We start from the raw sequence: 13,952 nt of genomic DNA, 5'->3' as shown, positions 1-13,952 counted from the left end.
GATACTAATTATGCTTAGATTATGGTGTTATAATATATGGATAAGTAGTTTCGTTATAGATTTTACCGAAAGTCGTCGGTGTCGCCTGACACCGGTCCTTATACTATAAATCCACCCCTGCCTGCCCTTCCTCCGCCTTCTGTACGTACTATTGTGAACTGATAACTGCAGCAATCATCGTGCTTACTTTGTGGATTATTCAGTCACAGCCTCACCATCGCTGTTATGAAAATGGCGTCCAGAAAAGAGGTTATTACAATATTTTTTCATGACTAGCTTTATTAATTCTGTCAGTAAGAAAGCTACTTCCCTACGGATCGCGCCACACCCCCAGGCCTCCTTTAGTGCTGGTGCACAAGTGCAAATCAACCATACTCAGAGCTAATTAAAAACTCTACATGCATATATCTAGTATAAGAACAAAGCATATGCATGACCAATTTCTTCTGGTTGTGAGGAGCTCCATTGGATAGGTTGATGGGAGGATTGGAGGTGGTGGCGGTGGAAGGGCAACTGGTATAGGTATATGCTGATCTCAATTAACTTTAAAACATTTCGATAAAATTGGTACAAACTCATCCAAATCAAGACGGATGGACAGGAAATTTTAGCTAACTAGAAAAAATACCCGTGCGTTGCAACGGGTAAAGACTATATTAATCTTATTATTGTTCATTGTGAAATTCATTGTAAGAATTCGCTTGGATATATATATTTTTCTAGAAAATCATGTCAAGTTAACATGCGAGTTTATTTTAAAGAGATTTCTTATACAACTCCTTCTGTATTTGTAAAAGCGAATGAACTTAAAACTCGACTAAAATACAGATCTATATTTCCAATAGCGAACGAACTTAAAAACTGACTCATACACAGATGACTTACTAAAATATCGATAAAAATATCTTTAATTTTTGTAATGGTAGAGATTTGCCGAGGTCAAAAGGGGTCAGAGTTTTAATTTAGGAGCCCCTGCGATCATTTTCTTTTTACCAAAAAATATGATTTGGAATGAGGGATTCAAAGTAGAGTTATTCTAAGTAATAATAGGTGTAAAATGGTTTTGATAAAGTAGGCCAGATTTGGCTTAGGAGTGGCCCATTGACGCTTTAAATCACACTAGTGCAAGTAATAATATGTGTAAAAAGGAGATGAATGTGGGAATGAAGAGCTCCTTCCTTAGCCAAGTAGGCAAACTGCTGTTTTTGCTTGGTTGTTACATGGAAAATACATATTCTATCTGAACCGTGGTTTTGGAGTAGATTGAAAAGTGTTTGATACATCTAAGCAGATTAAAATCGATTTTGCGTACGCAAGTGGATGACGGACGAAAAAAAACTTTCGAAAACCTTACGTATTTTTTTATTAGGTATATATAGATATAGATATAGATTTCGTTGTAGTTTTTTCGAGATATGATACGTTCTTTTAAGGTAATGGAAATGCTATATATCCTCGGCCTGATCGATACGAGATTTACAGTGTGGTTCACCGCTTTACTGGTAATTTAAGATATTTGCACTAGTCCCGAATTAGATCATAACGACTGTTTGCAATTACCTGTAAGATGCAGATATATGTTGGAACTCGATCTAACAAAGGCAGCTTGTCTGATGCAATTTTTCTTTTATCACATATTGTTTATGACAGGACTTGGATCAGTGCACCCCCAATTTCTTTATTTTCGTTCCTCCCTAATACCATGCACAGAAACACACTGCACTAATGAAGCGAGTAATTTATCAGGGAAATTTAACTATTTGCCACTTCAAATACCACTTCTATAGTTCTTCTCTATAACCACTGTGATTGTATCGATGCTATAGGACTTATTTCATCTGCATTTTTTTTCAGTTCTTGCAATCTTCTTAAAGACACAGAAGTGATAATCTCTACCTGTTATTTCCGTCCTGTAGACAATGTTGTGCTGAAGATATTTCTGTTAACCCAGAACACCAATCTCTCTAGGAACATGAAGGTAAACGCCTTTTGCTTCAGTGTCTACTGTCACTGTTTGAGTATAGAACAAAATGATTGACATTTAAAACCACCATACCATGTTCATCTGTGTCACAACTTTGGTTTGTTTTTTTGGGAATCAGGTACTTCACCATTGAATCTTGCAAACTTACGTACCAAGTCCTTTAATTTATACACCATGAACAAAAATTCCAGATCAGATAAATTGGACAAAAATTCCACGGTGGCGATGGCACATTTAGCTTTGCCCGTCGACTTACCACATGATGTGAGCACAAGAATATATTTTCCCAGGCCATAAGATTCCTCACACTCCATCTCTTGGCAACTCGATCGCCCCTTCTTGAGCATAAGTAGGAGCAGAAGGGGCTCATAGCACAAGCAGGAGCAGCGAGAGGTGCCAAGAAATGGGGAGGGAGGAATATGGTAAAATGGGGAAGAATTCATTTGTGTTTTCTAAACTAACACGCATTGACAACTTTGCACTAAATATAGGTGGTACGGTAAGACCGACCAATATTTATTCTCTAGAACCCAAAATAAGTAATAATGTTACATTAGTTCCAAAATAAATACCAAAGTAAAAAAGGTACATATTTTTAAACGATAATATTAAATGACAATGACAGGACAATCAAACCCACACCAACGTGCGTGCGCGATGTTTTCTAGTTTTATAGGAGTTTCTACGAGAGCCGTGCAAAATCTCACGCCCAAAGCCCTAAATCTAATTATTTTTCACCCTGAGTTTTCCATATCACTCATTTAACCTGCTTCTGTATATTCCACATAGCTTTACTCCACGGTAGCAATGGCACATTAGTTTTATGCATTGGCGTACCACATGACATGAGCACAAAAAAATATTTTCCTAGTCTATAAGATGCCTCGCATTCCATCTCTTGGCTACTCGAGCGCTCCTTCTTGAGCATGAGCATGAGAAAACGGGGCTCAGAGTGCAAGCAGGAGCAGCGAGAGGAGCCAATAAATGAGGAGGGAGGGATATGGTAAAATGGGGGAAGAATTAATTTGTGTTGTCTGTAGCAAATAACGGTCAAAACTAACATGCATTGCCACTGTGTACTAAAAATAGGTGGTATGGTAAGACCAACAAATATTTAATATCTAGAACCCAAAATAAGTAATAATGTAACATAAATTTTAAAATAAATATCAAAGCACTAAAAGATACATTTTTTAAACGATTATATTACATGACAATAGCAACACAATCAAAACCGCACCAACGTGCGTGCGCGATGCACTCTAGTTTTATAGGAGTTTCTACGAGAGCGGTGCAAAATCCCATGCCCAAAGCCCTAAATTTGATTATTTTTTACCCTGTGTTTTTTATATCACTCATTTAACCCACTTCTGCTCATTCCACATAGGTTTACTCCACAGTGGCGATGGTACATTTAGCTTTACCCGTGAACGTACCACATAACGTGAGCACAAATAAATATTTTCCTAGTCCATAAGATGCCTCACACTCCATCTCTTGGCTACTCTAGCGCTCCTTCTTGAGCATGAGTAGGAGCAGAAGGGGCTCATAGCACAAGCAGGAGCAGCGAGAGGTGCCAAGAAATGGGGAGGGAGGAATATGATAAAATGGGGAAGAATTCATTTGTGTTTTCTGCAGCAAGTCAACGGTCAAAACTAACACACATTGCCACCGTGTACTAAGACTAGGTGGTATGGTAAGACCAACTAATATTTAATCTCTAGAACCTAAAATAAGTAAAAATGTTACATTAGTTCCAAAATAAATACCAAAGTACAAAAATATACAATTCTTTAAATGATAAGATTACAGGACAATATCAACACAATCAAAACTGCACCAACGTGTGTGCGCAATAGGAGTTTCTATGAAAGCCATGCGTAATCCCGCGCCTAAAGCCCTAAATCCTATTATTTTCCACCCCGAGTTTTTCATATCACTAGTTTAACCTACTTTCACCCATTCGACGTAGCTTTACTCCACGGTGGCAATGGCACATTTAGCTTTACCCGTTGACGTATCACATGACGTGACAAAAAAAATATTTTCCTAGTCCACAAGATGCCTCGTACTCCATCTCTTAGCTACTTGAGCGGTCCTTATTGAGCACGAGCAGAAGGGGCTCAGAGCACAAGGAGGAGCAACAAGAGGAGCCATGAAATGGGTTGGGAGCGATATGGTAAAATGGGAAAAAATTATTTGTTTTTTTAGCAACTCGACGGTTAAAACTAACAAGCATTGTCACCGTGTACCTAAAATAGGTGGTCTGGTAAGACCAACAAATATTTAATCTCTAGAATAGAAAATAAGCAATAATGTAACTATTAGTTCCAAAATAAATACCAAAGTACTAAAAGATACTATAAATTTTTTAAACGATAAGATTACATGACAAGAACAGGATAATCAAACCCGCAACAGCGTGCGTGCGGGATGTACTCTACTTTTAAAGGAGTTTCTACGAGAGCCATGCAAAATCCTGCGCCTAAAGCCTTAAATTTTAAATTCTTTATAACCCTGAGTTTTTCGTATCACTCGTTTAACCCACTTTTGCCCATTCCACATAGCTTTACTCCATGGTAGCAATGGCACTTTAGCTTTACCCGTTGACATACCACATTATGTGAGCACAAGAAACTATTTTCCCACTTCATAAGATGTCTCGCACTCCATCTCTTGGCTACTCCAGTGCTCCTCCTTGAGCACGAGCATGAGCAGTTGGGGCTCAGAGCACAAGCAGGAGCAGCGAGAGGAGGCCAAGAAATGGGGAGGGAGGGACATGGTAAAATGGGAAATGATTTATTTGTGGCTTTTGTAGCAAGTCAACGGTCAAAACTAACGGGCATGTCTACCATGTACTTAAAAAATAGGTGGTGTGGTAAGATCGACAAATATTTAATCCGTAGAATCCAAAATAAGTAATAAGTAATAATGTAAGTGCTAGTTCCAAAATAAATACCAAAGTACCAAAAGATGCATTTTATTAACGACAAGAAACATGAAAATAACAGCACAATCAAACCCGTAACGTGCGGGATGTAGTTTAGTTTTGTATGAGTTTCTACGAGAGCCATGCAAAATCCCGTGCCTAAAGCCCTAATTTTTTTTCACCTTGAATTTTTCGTATCACTCGTTTGACCCACTTTTGTCCATTCCACATAGTTTTACTCCACGGTAGCAATGGCACATTAGCTTTACCCGTTGACATACCACATTATATGAGCACAGAAAACTATTTTCCCACTTCATAAGATGTCTCACACTCCATCTCTTGGCTACTCCAACGCTCCTTGAGCACGAGCATGAGCGGTTGGGGCTCAGAGCTCAAGCAGGAGCAGTGAGAGGAGGCCAGAAAATGGGGAGGGAGGGACATGGTAAAATGGGAAATAATTTATTTATGGCTTTTGTAGCAAGTCAATGGTCAAAACTAACGGGCGTGTCTACCATGTACTTAAAAATAGGTGGTGCGGTAAGACCGATAAATATTTAATCCGTAGAATCCAAAATAAGTAATAAGTAATAACGTAAGTGCTAGTTCCAAAATAAATACCAAAGTATCAAAAGATACATTTTATTAAAGACAAGATACATGAAAATAACAGCACAATCAAACCCGCAACAATGTGTGGGTTATAGTCTAGTTTTGTACGAGTTTCTATGAGAGCCATGCAAGATTCCGCGCCTAAAGTCCTAGACCCTAAACCCGCAAAAAATCACTCTGGCTGAACCTGCAGAACGCGGTCCAAGGCCGCCCTCGCCTCCTCCGTCTCCGGGTCATCGTCGCCGGCGACCACCTCCAGGATGTGGATCACCGCCAAGCTGTGGTCCTCGGCGAGCGTGAACTCGCCTCCTCGGAGCATCAGCTTGGCGCGGAGCTTCAGCAGCTGTGCCCTAGAATGTGCAAGCTCATGGTACAGAGCTGGGTTCTCATCGAGGCCGCCGCTCGCGACGTACCTGCTCTCCTCGCCGCGGACGACGTTGCTGGACTCCACGAGCAGGTCGGTGACGGCGGCGTACGCCGAGTGCGCAACCACGCCTCGCGCGGCGAGCGGCACGGCGACGTGCGTGACGAACTGGGGCAGCTCCTTCGTCGGCAGGTTGGCGGCGATGGCCGGCGCGATCTTGAACACCGACATGCACGCCGCCCACGCGTGTTCGTCGTGCACCTCCGCGGCGGTGATGGCGCGGACGGTGGAACGCGCCGCCGCCTCGCCGGAGCCGACGGCCTTTCGGCCGAAGAGCCTGAACACCCGGTGCACGGAGACGCACGGCGCCGGCTGCGTCGTGCACCGCCGCGCGATCCCGAGCCGCAGCAGCGCCACCAGCGCCTCCGGCTCGGCGGCGGCGGCGGCGGCGCGGCGGCGGGAGGAGGAGTCTTTGTCCAGCGCTCGCCGGGATGATGAGCAGGAGAGGCGCAGCGCGAGCTTCATCTGCTTCCACAGCGGCCTCTTGGGCTCGCCGCCCATGGCCGCCGCCAGCAAGGCCACCGGGATCGGCGACGGAGCGAAGAAGCTGCTGGTCTCGACCATCCTCACCGCCGCCTCGCCGAGGCCGTCCTTCTCCTCGTCCAGGAGCGCGAAGCACACGTCGAGCAGCTGCACCATGCCCGGGTTGTCCCGCAGCGCCGGCGCGTCGTTCTCCTCCCACGTCGGCGCGCGGTACGGCGCGTCGTTCATGGCTTGCCGGAGCTCCGCCGGGCTGACGGCGAGCTCGGAGAGGACCGCGCCGACGAGCGCGAGGGCGAGAGGGATGCTACCTACCTTCTGCTGGATCGCCCTGAGGGCAATGGTGTCCTCCTCGCCGTGGAACGCGAGAGCCCCGTTCCTCGTCATCAGCAGCATGGCCTCCGGCGACTCCATGCTCGGCGCCAGCGAGAACGTCCTGACCCTCTGCAGCCGGCGCAGCCGCGTCGTCGTGATGATGACATGGCTGCGCACGGCGGCGCCGGCGACGGCGCCGGGCAGGAGGTCCTGCACGTCGCGGCTGTCCCACCAGTCCGTCTCGCTCTCGAGATTGTCGATGACGAGGAGGTAGGGGATCTCGCGCGTGAGCTCCTTTCGGATCTTGGCAATGGCGTCGCTCTCCAAGCCACGAAAGATCCACTCCTTCTCGGCCTTCTTGCTGCCGCTGCTACGCCGGTCTCCGGCGGCGATGAGGGACAGGTCGTCGCCGACGGCGAGGCCGAGCTGGTCGGCGAGCTTGAGGTAGCCCATGCGTAGGTACCTCGCCTCGCCGCGCACCCACAGCACCTTCTTGTACTCCATGGCGTGGCGGTGCGCGTACTCCAGCACAAGCTCCGTCTTCCCGGCGCCCGACGCGCCGGAGATGCACACGACGCCGTCCATGAACGCCGGCTCGCCGCAGAACACCTCGACCTCGACCAGATGCATCGGCCTCTTCCCGAACAGGACGGCCTCGAGATCGAGCAGCTCGCTCTCCCTCCCGACGAAGCGCTCGTTGCGGGCGAAGGGAAGCTCCGGGTGCACCGCCGCCGCCGCGCGCCATGACCGGACGGCGTCCGTCACCGCGCGCCGCCCAAGCCTCGACCCGACGATCTCGAGGAGATCGATCAGGCGGTGCCTCTGGCTCGCGGCGTCCACCTCCACGGCCGGATCAGCACGGGACAGCGCGCCAACCGCCTCCCTCCAGTCCCGCTCGCCGCCGTCGTAGACCTTCCACAGGTGGCCGCCGAACCTCCCCCACAGATCGCCGCGCTTCTCCACGACGTCCTCCGCGCGGCAGTCGCCCTTCCCGAGCCCGACGAACACCGGCACGAGCCTCCCCTTCTCCACGAACGCACGGATCTCGTCGACGCAGTAGGGGTTCCCGAGCGACGCCGGGGTGACGACCACGACGCCCGCCACCACGGCGTCCATCGCGGCGCGCGCCGCCGCGTGCGACGGCGCGTCGCGGCACCGCCGCCGGTCCGCCGCCACGCAGCGCACGCCGAGCGCCTCCATCTCGGCGCACAGCCACGCCACGAACCGCTCCACCTCCGCCGCCGCGCCACCACCACCGCCGCCGCCGTACCCGACGTACACGTCGCACCCCCGCGCCCTCGCCAGCGCCGACGACGGCGCCAGCACCACCTCCTCCTCCGCCTCCTCACCATCACCTACCCCGAAAGAGAACCCGGCACGCCGCGTCGGGATCTCCGGCGGCGCAGGGGCATCCAAGATCCGGATCCCTTTCTCCTTCTTGCTCGAGGACGACACCGCGAAGCCTTGGAGGCCACCATTAATCCTCTTATCCCGCGCCGCCATCGCCGCCGCGCGATCTCTTGCCCGAAATCGCTCGACCAAATCTTGGGAGGGGATCGAGACGATCTCTCCACCAATCCAAGGAAAGGAATAATCGATGGAACTGGACGAGCACTTGAGATTATCTCACGCCGCCATCAAGGCTTTCCCAAAACGAGAGGCGACGCTGAAGCGGGAGGTTTTAAATGTACTAGGAACAGGGTTTACAATTTCGCTTTCGGTCAAAATTTCAGTGCTATACCGCAATTTGGAAATTTTCGGTACTTTTGGGCCGAAATTATATAAATTTTTTAACAAATTTCGACTGAATTTGGATAAATTTTGACCGTATTCACAAAAAATTGAGAAAATTCGAAAATTTCGGACGAGATAATGGCTTGCCGGTGGGGTCTAAAATTTCGAACCGGCATTGCAATCACTGACTAGGAATTCTTTTTTTTTTGTGTCCGTTTCTACTCGATCTGAGCCGTCCGTTTCAGCAACAACGGACACAACAAATCCACACGAGGGATGGTGCAGCACGTACAGGTTTGTGAGACGCTGCGTGGTGGGGCCAGGGACATGGAGGGTCAACTTTGATTTACCGTTTTTTTTTTTGACAACTCACCAAGGAAGATACAAACTTGATTTAAGCAAATTCATTTCACTAGCATATTTAATTTTACGTTAGTATTTCTCTACTACTTAAATGATGAGCTGATTACAGATTGGTCCATGAAGATAAGTATGTGTGTTCTATGTATGACCTTTTTTTGGAAGAAAAAATGGTTACATCATCTAGACATGGATATACATCCATGGATGATATAGTTAGTTTGATATGCTTTCTATTTTAGTTTTATATTCTCAAGATAATTGTTTTAATATATATTTTTTCAATCGGTATATATACTTATCAGGCGTAATGCATGAGAACAATGGTAAGGATTGACAAATGGACCCATACTCCCTATAATTTGATTCAATTTTGCATGCAAAATTATAAGAAGGTGCATATAGACATCATATTAGCTGTATTTATTTTATATGCTTACTGTTTAATTAAGTGATTCAATACACTTTTGTCCAATTCTCAACAAAAAACAAAAATGCATAAAGTCAGTACTGACACACTCAATATGTAAACAACTCATCATTTAAGTAGTGGGAAAATAGTAACGTAATTTTTTAATATACTATTGAAATAAATTACTGAAATCATATTTGTATCTATCTTGGTGAGCTGTCCCAAAAAAAAAAAGGGGAAACCAAGTTAACCATCCATGGCCTAGGTCGGGAAAACCTGATGTAGCGTTTTTATGAAAGTGGATTTTTGTCTATCAAGGGGACATACTCTCGTTTTATACATGTCGTTCAAAAAGTTATCAAAATTTTTTTAAAAAATTGTCAAGATAGATCAATCTATGATATATCTTTTCACAAACATGTGAGTTAAAATTTGACATATACAATTCGAAACAAAAAATAACAAATTTGACCGTGAATTACACATTCACTTCATAGTCAAATTTATTATTTTTGTTTCTACTTGTATAAGCTGAATTTGAATTTGCATATTTGTGAAGTGACATATCACATATTGATCTATCCTGTTAAGTTTTTTCAATTTTTTTATGACTTTTTAAGTGATATGTAAAAATGAGAGGATATCCTCTTAAGGATGATTTGAGTTTTCTCGTTTTTATAGCTACATCCTTTTATTTTCAGCTATATCTAATCCAATAGTTGGGTCGGTCGAGTAGTAATCAACTTCTGATAATTGGAAAGCTACTCTTGATGGGCCTTATTCCTGTACAGGGTCCCGCCCCACTTCCCCACTGTTACCCTCACATTTTCTCAAAGGTTCCGCGGGTCAAAAATTGGATCTATTCTTAATTAATCTGTAAGGGCGGGTTCCTGGATAGAGATTTTGCCACCCCTAGCACACTCACCCAGCGTCTTCATCTCAGTGCACAGCCACATCACATATTTGGTTTACTTTTTAACATGATAATCGAAACATTAAATGGAACACATACATGCGGAAGTCTAGCTGGGGTTTGCCCAAGAGGAAAATCAACTAGTTAGAAGCACCTACCTGATATGCAGTCATGCAGGCAACGTGAGATCATATTCCAATTTACCAGCAGAGGCCATGTAACCATAAACAATTAATCCATCGAATTAGTGTGGCGCCAACAATTGAACCATTAGTTAATGTCTTTACTGCATCAGGAACTAAGTGCATGCAGTACTGCCTCATCTGTTTAACCACAAAGTAATTGGGCCAACATTAGGTTCCGAGATTAACACATTATGAAATACAAGATTTATACATGTTTCTGCCTTTCTGAGCTTTGATCGTCTAGAAAAAGTTAGACCGTTCAATGCTGAGCCAAATTTATTTGACCAACCTAGCTTAATTAATTAGTTAGGCCTAAACTCGGCTGACATTTGTTTATTTTACCATGTTCGAAATAAAATTGTTGTTGTTTTAATTTCGGAAAAGATTATTTTCAGTTACTAATTAGTTCTAAATTTCATGAGTTCCCTAATTGGGTTTTTTTTTAAAAAAAAACAAGAAACCATGCTAATCCTATCTTACTGTAAAGTTATAACCCACGAATTTTAAAACTCAACATACAAACATGTCACATCATCATCCACTAGCAATAACTATATAAAAAACTTATGCATGCATGCAACATTATCTATAATTCATTGAATTCTACAAATCAACACCCAATCATCTTTCTTCACATTATTCTTCATAATATTTTAAACATATATATATATATATCCATCATTTTTATAATATTCAACATATATTCATCCATATAATCAAAGTGTGGGATATCATATTTCATCTACAATCTCATATAGAGTATGTCTACTAAATTTATTTCTCTTTGAACATAGTTTGACAAACTAGTTTTATTTGTTGTTAATAACTAATTTAATTTTTTTAGCTCGATTATTAAAAAATATTAAAAGTTACTTAGTAATTTCTGTAGTAAGGCGCGGGGAATCATTTTAATTAAGCTGGGCCAACCATATGCCTCTCTGGCCGGATATACCCATATATTCGTGAAAAGTAAAATTCATGTAGTACCAGCTAGGCCAAGCCGTGAGTGCAATTTTCGCGAGAATGCCTAATGGGCACTAATTAATGTATAGTACTCCATATGGTCATATATGGCCGTTTCCTCTTCACTGATGGACAAAGGTTAAGCAAATATCTATCTATCTATCTATCTATCTATCTATCTATCTATCTATCTATCTATCTATCTATACTAATTATACTAATTAGATATTTTTTAGGAGCTCATATATCAACTAGAAAAATCTAGCAGTTGATTAGAATGATCGTAATATCACAACCGTAGATTGTATCGATGCATTCAAAATTATTTAGTTTCTATTTTTCCTATCCAGTTACGTACATGAAGAAATGGTTAAATCTGGTACGGTTTTAGTGAATGGGAAATTATCTCTGTTGAATAGATGTACGGTTTAAGCAATCAATAGAATCTTATACGGTTTACTGACCGGACTGGAAATTTTCTCTAACTGTGCTTGTTTTTCTTATCCAGTCACGTATATTAATCGCTAATCGGTAGTAGAATCCTATACGGTATACTGAAATTGGAAACATACAAAGGTAGAGGTAGAGACTACCATCTTATAATAGTTGAGATAATAAGAGGTCTCATCATTAATGCACCAAAACATTTTTTTTATTTACCATTTTTTATCTTCTCCACCCACATGCAACAAATTTTCGTTAAAAAATGCTAAGAGTCACTTTGTTGTCAAGTGTAGTAATAATGTTTCTCTTTCCTCTCATTTCTCTCTTCTATTCTATGTTACCAAATTTATTTGTATGATAACACAGTGAGTTTATTATTAAAGTACATGCCCTAACAGAATAGATGTACAACCTGATTGATGTGCGAGCTGGTAGATTATATCCATAGTCATAGATCATTTATTTGAGGTAAATCCTTAACCTTTATCTAGAAAACAAACTATTTCTTGATTAGGTGATTGTGATGGTATTATCAAAATTTTATATCATATTGAGAAATCATCTTGAATAAAACATATTGTTGTAAATTCTATGGGCTCTTCAGTTTATTATATTAATTTTTGCATTTGACATAGACTATTGTCCAGATTATTGTTACGAATTATCTATTTTATTATAGGGATAAATTAAATATTTGAGAAAGGAACTTTAGAAATATCTTATAAAAATGGTCAAGCAATGTAGTGGAATAATGTTTTTTGAGAAAACATATTTTTAGAGGCGTTGACCAGAATTAGCTAAAATAACACCAATAAAACAAATATGGATATCTTTCTGAAAAAAAATAATTCCAAAATTTGGGCATTAGATAAATATATTGTATCATTTTGATTTTGAAATTATTAGTAAGTTGTAATTTATATAGACATTTTTAAATCTAAGCAACTATAATTTATAAAATAACCAATCTATTCAGTATATTATTAAATTTTAAATGTTTGTAATCTAAACAATAGCCCATGCAACACTAGTAGATTAATCCTAGAAAAGGTAAGGTACATAAATAGTAATCTCTATAACTATCAATTTCAACATATAATAAAATGTATAAAACACACAAGGAAGGTAAACACAAAGTTCTGAATTATTTTCCTCACTAACCATATGTAGCAAACACATATGGCTAGATCTGTTGTTTTTAACAAAAAAATGACCTCCTGATCAGTATAAATAAGAGTAGATCTAAAAAGATTAGACCTTTATGTACCACCCACTAATCTAGATAACACGAAGAAACTTGAAAAGGCACATAAAAAAAGTAGTGGAAGAAGAAGATAAACAAAAGGATCCGAAGTACTCACCTTTTTTTTTCATAACTTCTCCAGTGGATGATCTTTAGACCAAGTTGATTCCTAATGTGAAACCCCTAGCCGTACCAATAATCATATCAAACAAGACTGGATTGAAAAGAAAAGCATCAGATCCAAATGAACTCAACAAATTCCATAAGCGAAAAACGGGGGCAACAAGATTTAGAGATGAACAAGTATTACTTATTGATGTCGCCATGGCCGAGCTCACTCCAGCATCTGCTCCAAACATGCAAGGAGATAAAGGGGAACAAAACCCTAGAGGTAAAAAAGTCTTCATCCTTTTCTTTTGCAGCCGCCGCAACTTCGAGCTACCCCTTTTCTTTTTTGCTCTTAGGACAGTATATATCTTGGGTTGACAACGGGGCGGGTCGGATCCAAGTTGGACAAGATTGGGGCGCCGGCATGGTAGCAGTAGAGGAGAGGGACTTGGAGCGTCGATGAGAAAGGAAGATGGAGAGGGGCGGTGGCGGCCGGTCAGAGAGGGGGTGACTGCGAGGCCAGTGGGTTGCGCAAGTGCTAATGGCCTGACGGCGCTGGCGGCTAGGAGGTTGGGAAGGATTTGATCTAGGGTTCACACCCTTCTATTTATAACTAGAACACCTAGGGTTTGGCCTGTAGAAATGGGCTTTCATAAGCAATTGTTGATGGGCCTTATATCCTAGGGACTGTAGTTAACCTATGGGTGAAAACTGTTACGCATTTGATTGGGCCCCACCTCAATGGACTAGCAAGTTGGAAATTGCACTTGCCCATGGGCCCATAGGGTGGGTATTCGGGAGGTCCGTGGCCCCTATGGAGATTCTGCCACCCTTCTATGTAGCCAG

The 13,952-nt window shown here is 42.8% G+C and overlaps 1 protein-coding gene across 1 annotated transcript; it reads right to left on the bottom strand.

Annotated features, from left to right (window-relative positions):
• Window positions 1–5,527: 5,527 nt before the first annotated feature.
• LOC107279298 (uncharacterized) lies at window positions 5,528–13,679 on the bottom strand. Its single transcript, XM_026021140.2, has 3 exons — window positions 13,309–13,679; window positions 13,117–13,212; window positions 5,528–10,486 (listed from the first exon to the last, which is right to left on the bottom strand). Exon 3 carries the CDS (start codon window positions 8,245–8,247, stop codon window positions 5,698–5,700), a length of 2,550 nt encoding a protein of 849 aa, XP_025876925.1. The 5' UTR covers window positions 8,248–10,486; window positions 13,117–13,212; window positions 13,309–13,679; the 3' UTR covers window positions 5,528–5,697.
• Between the last annotated feature and the right edge of the window lie 273 nt (window positions 13,680–13,952).

This window comes from Oryza sativa, chromosome 11 (assembly GCF_034140825.1).
Source record: "Oryza sativa Japonica Group chromosome 11, ASM3414082v1".
Lineage (NCBI taxonomy): Eukaryota > Viridiplantae > Streptophyta > Magnoliopsida > Poales > Poaceae > Oryza > Oryza sativa.
Note: the sequence above shows the minus strand (reverse complement) of the source record. Positions and strands in the feature narration are given on the sequence as shown.